Genomic DNA, 9825 nt, shown 5'->3' with positions numbered 1-9825 from the left:
ACAGTAATGAGCAACAGCGCTCGGATAAGGTGTGAAATATTTTGTCAACTGAACTGATTTGACCTGGAGTGCTTCAGACAGAAGCAGCTGTAGCTACAAGTCAGCGCAGTGTTTTTTCTTTTTAAGTGTGACGACGCTGGGTGTTACCTCACCAGCTCTGACCTTTGCAGCAGCTCAGGCTCCTAGGCTTTTGATCTTGAACTGTTTCATCTTCATCTAAAGGGGTGGGGGTGAGGGGGGCTTCAATGGAGCAGTTCATTTATACACCAGACTTAATCTTATCTGAAGGAATTTGACCCAATATTATTTACAATATGCTTAATTATTCATCCACCATTGACAAATGTACTATTGATTTGGCCAGATACCACACAACTAATGTATATTTTCCTATAGAATTGCAGCCTTTGAATAACAAATGGAAAAAGTGCTCTGCTTTCAAACATAAAATCCATTTAGATATTTTGAAAGAAACATCAGAGTATGTGTTAGCTTTAGCTCTTTTTAAATAATAATAATAAAAAAAACCTGCCACTTAATGTGAGAGTGACCTTAAAAGTTCACACAAAATCTGTTAGTTCGTAAGTGATGAGAAAAAAATCCAGAAAAAAAATCCAAAGTAGTATAAAAATAGAGTATCTTTAATAGTTACTTTGATTTTCTTTCACACATACTTAGCATGTTTTCACAGACACATTGAAAGTTGCATGGTGTATAGAGGAGGGTGGTGTATATGTCACGCCGAGCAAGATGTACTGAGACAGAATTTGAAGGTTTTTATATACAGTACATATCGATGAGCTTTCACAGGAAGTGGGCACGTGGTTGTCATCAACCAAGGCTCCGAATTTAAACCAGAAAAATCTCAAACTCAAAATTCACTTGCTGTATTTTTTTTCCTGAGCTTTGAACCACATCAAGCAATGCATATGACTCAGTAGCAGTAAAACTAGTAAGTGGGCAATGTTTTGATTTTTCTTTCCGCTATTCTTCTGTTTCCAGATTAAAACATGTGAAAGTGTAGACTAATTCTTTCACCCTGCAAAATGCTTTGATGGTTTCTGTGCATAGTGTGTTAGCATATGTACAACACAGCTAGTATGATGTAATATAGCAGGTTGATGTTGTTTTCGATAATTTAATGCATCTTGATTCTTGAATCAATGAAATGTTAAATATTTGGTGGTTACTTTATGGATATAGCTAAAAGCCAGATGCATCCAACCTCCAAGAGTAAGCACTTCTTTCTTTCTGTTTGTAATTGTGGCAGTTTGTGTAAAGAGAGTAGAGAAACATTTGCTGTGTCTTTTATCCTTCTCATGCCAATGCAAAAGTTTTCTTTTCATATAAAGTTGTAAAACAGTTTGTACAATATTTACACAGGACCTAAGATTGATTCATCATCAATGAGTTGCTCTTATGACTCTGTTATATAAATCTGTTAGTACTTTAATGACGATACTAATCCACTAATTACTTTGGTTTTTTTTTTGTGACACATCACGTGTGTGTTCAAGTGTCATGGTTCACATCACAGACATGATAATAAGTGAGGACGGTACTTTGTGCTATGTTTAATGACAGGAACTTACGTCATGTAGGTCAAATCACAATATACTAGAAGTATTAACATTCATATGACAAAAGCAACAAGAGCAACCTCGTGTAAGAACTACACTTCTTACAGTGAGCTTTGTAAACATTCATGTAAACAGTGGTGTTTTTTTTTTTTTGGATGCGTGGACAGCTGAATATTAGATGTTGGAGATCTGCCTGAGCTTTCGGTTCACGACCTGCATCGACTCATCCTTCATTTTTAAAGGTATTTCCACCTCTGATCGTTTCTTCCTGTGCTTTTTAAACCTCTTACAGCAAATGTAAGACATCAGCGTAGCAACCAAGACAAAAAGCCCCACGCATGTCGCCGAGAGAGCGATGAGGACGGGCTGACAGGGGAACAGCTCGTACCTCTCCGGGCCCTCCTTCATCTGGCCGGTGAACCAGGGCCGCTCCTCTATCTCTATGTCAGCCTCTCTGGTCAGCAGACTCTGGATGTAGCTCTCGTTGCTCACTGTTTCATTGACAAAGAAGTTAACCATGACCGTGGAGTAAAGCGGTTCAGGCTGGCCGTGATCACTGACCTTCACCAGGAGGCTGTAGAGGCCCCGGTTGCTGAGTTCCCTCTTTAATGTGATATTTCCTGTTTCGGGGTCTATGGCGAACGACCCCGGCTCGCCACCTTTCCTCTTTATGATGCTGTAGGCGATCACGGCGTTCATGCCCGTGTCCTTATCCACAGCGTACACCTCTGTAATGGAAGTCCCTGGTAGTGTATTGGGTAACACCAGCATGTAGGACTGATTGGACTGGGGGAAGAGGACAATGGGCGGGTTGTCATTTACATCCAACAGCAGCACCGTCACCATAGTAACGCAGGAAAGCGCGGGCTCCCCGCCGTCGATGGCCTCGATCCACAGCTGGTATGTCCCTTGCTGCTCCCGGTCCAGCGGCGTCCGGGCCCTCAGCGCCCCCCGGCCCGTGTCGATCATGAAGATGTCGCTGCCGTTGACGATGGACAGCGCCACCCAGCCGTTCTCCCCGGCGTCGGCGTCCGTCACCGAGAGCACGCCGATCTCCCCGTAGCCCGGGAAGTTCTCCGGCACGAAGAAGGTGAAGTCCTTGTTGATGAAGCGCGGGCTGTTGTCGTTGCGGTCCCGTACGCTCACCACCACCGTGGCGATGGACTCCCTCCTCGGCGTCCCCTGATCCACCGCTCGCACGATGAAGCGGTACGTCTCCTTCTCCTCGCGGTCCAGCGGCGTGGCCACGGTCAGGACGCCGGTCACCCGGTCCACCGAGAACATCCCGGGGGCGTCGCCTCCGAGGAGGTAGATGACCTCCCCTCTGCCGCCGCTGTCCTGGTCCGAGGCCTGCAGCTGGGCGAGGAACGTGTTGGGAGGGTTGTTCTCCTCTACAGATATTTCCACCAAAGACTGCTGGAACACCGGCGCGTTATCGTTCTCGTCCAACACCAGCACCTTGAGGAAAGTCTTAATAACAAGCCCTTGTTTGTTCTTAGCAACCACAATGAGCTCATACTCCTGTGTTTTCTCATAGTCCAAAGGCTCCGTGGTCTCCAGCAGATACTCGTTCTTTAGCAGCTGATAGGGGCCGAGCCTGAAGGGGCCGGTCCCCTCCAGATAACAGTCCACCCGCTGGTTGACATCAACATTTTTAACGGTAAAAAAAGCAATCGGGGAAAACACCGGCTCAGACTCCTTTATTGTCACCACCCCGTCCTTTTCTGGCGCAATGTAGCGGGGTATGAGGGCGGGGGGTCCGGTGACAACTTTGATGATATGGACGGTCACCGTGGCTACAGCTGGGATGCAACCGGGCCCGTTAGCCAGAACGGTGAGTTTGTAAAAAGAAGCCGTGACGGTGTTTATTTTCCCTGCCAGCTTGATCAGACCCGTGTCTCTGTCCAAATGGAACAAGCTCCTGGTGTCCCTTGGCACGCGTTCACTGTAAGCGTAGCTGATCTGAGCATTAGCGCCAAGGTCAGGGTCAGAAGCATGCAAACGTGCCAAATGTGCCCCTTTGGTGGTATTCCCATGCAGAGTGACATTAATTTGTGAGTCTGTGAACTGGGGGCAGTTATCGTTCACGTCTGTGATGACAATCTTTAAAGTCGCTGCTCCGAGCAGAGGAGGGGTCCCTCCGTCCTCGGCGATGATGTCTGTGATGTATTCAGCCTGCGTCTCCCTGTCCAAGGCCTCTGTCACGATGAGGAAGGGTGTCAGCTCCCCGCCCTCGTTCTCCTCCACGTCCAGCGTGAACACGCCAAAGTCGTTTACCAGCCAGTACGTCTGCACGCCGTGGACGCCCAGGTCCGGGTCCACCGCAGACTGCTCCAGTGCATAACGAGCGTTGACGGGTGTGTTTTCAGGGACAAACATGCTGATCTCATCCGTGGGGAACTTTGGCCTGTTGTCGTTCACATCCTCAATTAAGATCTTAACTTTTATGAGCTGAAAGTATTGCTGAGGCAACACAAACACGTCCAGCGCGAGGACACATCCCCGTCCCTCTGCGTTGTCAGCACAGAGGGTCTCTCTGTCAATCTCTGTGGCAGATGTGTAAAGCTCCCCGGTGGTGTTATTGAGGTTTACATACTGTTCACTGACCTTCTTTTGGGAGAGACTGAATGAAAAGGGGGGGTCAACAGTGAAATCCAAATTTAAGTCTACTCCAATGGCCCCTATGAAGGTCCCTCTGGGTAATCCCTCCTTTATCTTATAGATGAGCTCTTTTGCTTGGCTGAAATTTGCAAAACAGGAGAGAGGGCTGGTGTAAAGCAAGAGGATGCACAATCCCTGTAATACAAGATAATTAAAGATAATACAGTTTAATGAGAAAGTTGCAGAAGAGAATGAGGTTATTATTATTATTATTATTATTATTATTATGAACATTATTTGGTTATCACAGCTGATGCAGAGGAGCTCTTTGGACGGCTGTAATCATTGCACCTATTGTAGCTTCCATTATGATTATCACTGTAGCCAATCCATGAAATTAGATTTGTTAGGTGCTTCAAGTTCATTTAAGGATTAAATAAGTGACAATAAAACAGCATATAGAGGAGGGTAAAGTCATGTCTCTGCCTTAGTCTTATAACACTGTATTACCACTATCATAAAAAGTAATTGCAGTTGTAGTTAAAGTTGAAGTTAAGTTTGTCTGTAAACTTACCCATATTCCTCCTCTTTTGCTAAGGCTGGGGTGTCTGCTGTTGAACATGTTTATGTCCTATTAGTCCAGCACTTTCCTCTTAAAGCAGTGAGAGTAGCAGCTCAAGTAACGCAGGCATTTTGAGCGTTGAGCAGTGCAGACCTCTGCTGAGTGCTATGCCTTATTGCTATCTGACTTGAACAAGTCATTCATCCCAGTGCAGGCTCAGGACACTCCCACCGTATGCAAATCATCCCCCACGTGCGAACCAATGAGAGCCCACGGGGCACGGGAAAATCTTTTCACACATACTATCAAAGCACAATGACACAGACACACTCACACATATCACACATATTTTATACACACCCATGTTGTCACAAAAGCAACATACCATGTTCCTGTGGTAAGAGAGAGTGAAAGCACATGATTAACAACCAGTCTGATAGTGACACCAGAGACTAAGTAACTATGTAAAATAGCTGCAGTTTGCAGAGATTAGTTTAATCCATCATTGGTTAAAAAACACAACCGGGAGGGGAAAAAAGCTACGATAGATAGATAGATAGATAGATAGATAGATAGATAGATAGATAGATAGATAGATAGATAGATAGATAGATAGATAGATAGATAGATAGATAGATAGATAGATAGATAGATAGATAGATAGATGGACAGACAGACAGTAGATAGATGCTATGATGCTACGGTCTGATTCTGGATTGAGCCTTTAACTAAATCAACCCTCTAATCCGCATGTGTTCTAAATGCGGGGCCAGCTGTTTGCTGGGATTGGAAGCATACTGCTCAGAGAAATTGAGTGATTGAAGTTCTCTGGTGGATTGAGACAGTCACACACACTCATTTGGGCTCATATTGCATTAGGCCTGTTCTGTCATGACTCATCATAAGTCATGTCTGGTGGTGGACAGACAATACTGCGCCCTATAAACTTAATAATCCAATTCTCGCTTGTTCCTTTGTTATCACGCGAGAAATATGACAGTGAAATAGAAACAGAGTATGTTTCAGTGACATCAAGCCAGGCAGTATATTGATATGGATGCCACCTTGCATCTATATATACTATATATTTATTGTGTGCACTATGCTCAGAAATATTTGTATAAACACAGGCTGTGGGCTCAGTGGGCTGGGAGGCTTGAGAGCAGAGGAAAACAGCAGATCAGGGAAATGAGAGTCATTTGAGAGCTGCAGAGGGTCTGAGGTGTTCAGCTGTTGATCACCACTGAGGAGTCAGTCTAGACTAGAGCAGGCACATTAGATTAGCTGGCACAGGAGAAGCATAATTATTAAGTTTTTAGCTCAGCAAGGTCGTTTTATTCACTGAATGTTCCTATGATTTTGTTTAAAAGCATAATCAGCAGATGTAAATAGTGTTATTTCCTTATTTTCAATACTTATACAATATTCAAAGTGTGTTATAACTGATTGCCCGTCCACATCTCTTCCTGTCCCTCAGCCTGTTGCTATGATACTGAGACGAGTTGAGAGGTCGCAGATGAGAAGTCACCGTATCGGGTTAACTGACATATAACATCACTGGCCTTTGTGTTTCAGCTCTTTGTAACACAACTGCTGCAGTGTAAATAATGTAAAGGTAACCATACCCTGTACCATATGACATGTTTTTTTTTAAATGTTGTCTCTCACACATCACATACACACCACGCAGCTTGTTTTGTGATCCAATGTGATCATATTTCACCCACTATTAAAAGTGTGATGAACAATGTGAGATAATCTCCACTCCTGCTAATTATGACACCTGCAACCAGTGAAAACAAAGACTGCACCACACTCACAAATGTATCTGAAAAATTATCAACTAAATAAACAAATTAAATAACCCAATGTGGATTGCATGTATTCCAAACACCATGTAATGTCCTCTCTTTGTATTTCTATATGTTGTATTTAAACAGACTGTACTGATTCAAGCCCAGTTGGATTTGATTGGATTAAGAGATGAATGCAGTTGTTTCTAATCCGGCCTGTGATTTTTTTTTTTCTGTCTCACAATAAAATAATTCCTAGTTTAATATATAACAGTAAATAGTGTAAATGTGGTGGCCAGACCAAAAAAAACAAAACAAAAACCACTACTACTACTACTACAAAGGTCCAATGAGGCCAAGAGGCAGTATTACTTTGGTCTTAATTACATCATTTGCTGCTCGGAGTCTGTGTGAGATGAGAGCTGTGTAATCTCTACCCAGATTTCCAAACAGATGTCCTGTTAACCTTGGTTTTTTTTTTAATCAAAGGCCCGCTAAGCTATCTTGATAGCTATACAAGACAGCTCCATGGCTGCTAAGTAAGTTGGACATGACCACACAAAACACATTGTGGTGTGTCGGGAGATATAGGAACTTGAAAAGCCTCATATGGAGCATGTGCAGAATTATTATCCAGGACACTGGGGGAGGGTTGATTTGTTTTAACACAATTTAACACTTTTAATATTAAGACAATACATGTTTTATACATTAGAAATCTATGGCAGGAGGAGCAGCTGTCCAAAAACAACACCGTGCATGCATCTGACATATAATCCTCATTACCCAGTGAAGTTTCCTTGAGGGCCATAGTCTTGCATATTTTGGGGTCTCCCCTTGGGGCCCATCATCAGTATAATTGTGCAAATGCAACACAACACTGGGGAGCTTAACTATTTCTGAAATTTAAAAAAGACTTGTGTGTGATATAGTATACAGTATGTGACATTAGCACAACCCAAATGAACCAAATGGTCAAAAAGAAAATGTTGCGCTCCCTTTTGACTAATTACTGTAATTTTGAAAATGTCAAAAACCAGAAGCCATTAGATTTAGTTAGTGTGTTGAGCCAGCTGGAGCCGCTTGCTTCTATAGCACTATAGTTGTGCTGCAGAGATGTGCATCGCAGCTGTGTGTTGTTAGTTCTAATGAAACGTCTGTACAATTGCCTCTTGGCAAATCAGTGCGCGCCAGTCAGAAATACTAGTTTTATAACATCTAATTAATCAAACCCGCATCTCCAGTGTTTATCTCAAAACAGTAATTGCTGCAAATTGCACAAAGAATTCAGTTTAGCAAAAGACTATTTACTATGCCATCTATCTATCTATCTATCTATCTATCTATCTATCTATCTATCTATCTATCTATCTATCTATCTATCTATCTATCTATCTATCTATCTATCTATCTATCTATCTATCTATCTATCTATCTATCTATCTATCTATCTATCTATCTATCTATCCATTCCAGCTCAATTAATGATTTCTGATTAGTTCAGCTTTTTTGGAAAATGGGATGGAGCGTAAATAACTGGGACGACTATTTTCTACACCTCTGTGGAGATGTAATGAACTTTTCTTTGTGGGCACAGTGTGAACTGATTTCCTTCAGAGTCATGTGTGGTTGTTCTTGCTCTGTCACTGCCCCCTACTGGTCGAATGGATACAGAGGAGGAAATAATGAATGTTTCTCTTTACTGTAACACATACAGTGCAGTATACTGTAGGGCAGCATGTGTGTCTCATATATTACTGCCTCAAATCCATGAGGCTTTGCTGACCTGTTTCTCGTTGGGCACAAATGCAATTTTGGGGCTAAATCTACAGATGTATTTTCCTTGGCCCTTGTCCTGAAGCAGAATTAGATTTGTACAAATGTGAGAGTTGAATCCAGGCCTGAAAATTTTGTAAGAGTACTTACTCCTGATAAGTAGATGATTTGTCATTTTTTTTCCTGCAGAGACCCAATTTTCTCATGGAGAAATCTTTAGCAGTGAGAGGAAAAAATACTTAAAATGTCTCTATGGCTCCACATCATGGAAACAGTCTTGGTGTAAAATGGAGTTGTCCTATAACTTGATATTATACAACACAATTTCTGAACCCCAGAGGTCTGTTCCTATTAAGTGAAAGACGAAAAAAAAAAACCCAACTGAACTACAGCTACTCTTTTTTCCCTTCCTCACACCTCTCTTGCTGCTCTTCTCTGCCACTGTTTTCCTCCCATCAGTTTGCTCTCTTTCTGCTCTTGTCAGCTGCTAAAGATGCATCCTGGCACAAATGTGAGAAAGCTCATCTGGAGGGGTGAGACAGAGGCAGGCAGAGGGTGTAAAATAACACGAAAACCTTGTGAGCTTGTGTTTGATGGGCAGAGACACAGACAGACAGAGAGAGACAGACAGAGAGAGACAGACAGAGAGACAGAGAGACAGACAGACAGACAGACAGACTGACAGACAGACAGACAGACAGACAGAAAGACACAGAGATAGACAGACAGACAGACAGACAGACAGACAGACAGACAGACAGACAGACAGACAGACAGACAGACAGACAGACAGACAGACAGACAGACAGACAGACGGAGAGAGCGATGGTGAGATAGTATGGGAGTGATAAACCTTGGTGTGGTGTGAGTGTGCCTTTGTGTGCCTCTGCAGGTGCAGGCTGGATATATCATTGAGAACAGGTGCTGTGGTAGAATGTATGCCCCTCACAGCTGCAGCCAAGGAGATTACTAGCCAGGCTTCCCAGTAATGAAGTTTCTATCGATTGGCCCACCACAGGTTCTTGTTTCTGCCTGCTAACAGTGCGACTACCTCAAAGCCTCAATTCAAGCTTTCTGAGTACATCAATTATGATATTGTCCAATCTACTGATGGAAAATAATCATACAGAAGCTTCTTATACTTCCATAAAGGTTTATTTATTTATTTTTGCTCAATCAATGTCAAACGAAAACCTTTTGTTATTTGTGGGATTTATCACAAGCAATATTTCACACTCACTACTGTTTTTTCCCCCCATCCTCTTGGTTACTGTGGGAGATGTGTGAAAACCTACCTGTGAAGACACACTGATAATTTACAGTAAGACCCATTACTTTCAAATGCTGACACAGTTATTAACAGTTTTTCTCAGGTGATTTGGCCCCTTTTTTTATTTATAAAAATGGTGTTCTCTAAAATACGAGTAAAATGGTCACAACAGTTTCATAGGTTTGTCATAACCCTATTGTGTGTTTGCATGTTTTTCATATGAAGCAAAAGGACATCCTTGTG

At 42.7% G+C, this 9825-nt stretch overlaps 1 protein-coding gene across 1 annotated transcript; it reads right to left on the bottom strand.

Moving 5' to 3' along the window:
• Positions 1-682: 682 nt before the first annotated feature.
• pcdh20 (protocadherin 20) lies at positions 683-4918 on the bottom strand. Its single transcript, XM_085805678.1, has 2 exons — positions 4756-4918; positions 683-4376 (listed from the first exon to the last, which is right to left on the bottom strand). The coding sequence occupies exons 1-2, from the start codon at positions 4801-4803 to the stop codon at positions 1755-1757; spliced, it is 2670 nt and encodes an 889-aa protein (XP_085661804.1). The 5' UTR covers positions 4804-4918; the 3' UTR covers positions 683-1754.
• Between the last annotated feature and the right edge of the window lie 4907 nt (positions 4919-9825).

The sequence above is a fragment of the Trachurus japonicus genome, chromosome 3 (assembly GCF_045865225.1).
Source record: "Trachurus japonicus isolate A0001 chromosome 3, Traja_1.0".
Classification (NCBI taxonomy): Eukaryota; Metazoa; Chordata; class Actinopteri; order Carangiformes; family Carangidae; genus Trachurus; species Trachurus japonicus.
Note: the sequence above shows the minus strand (reverse complement) of the source record. Positions and strands in the feature narration are given on the sequence as shown.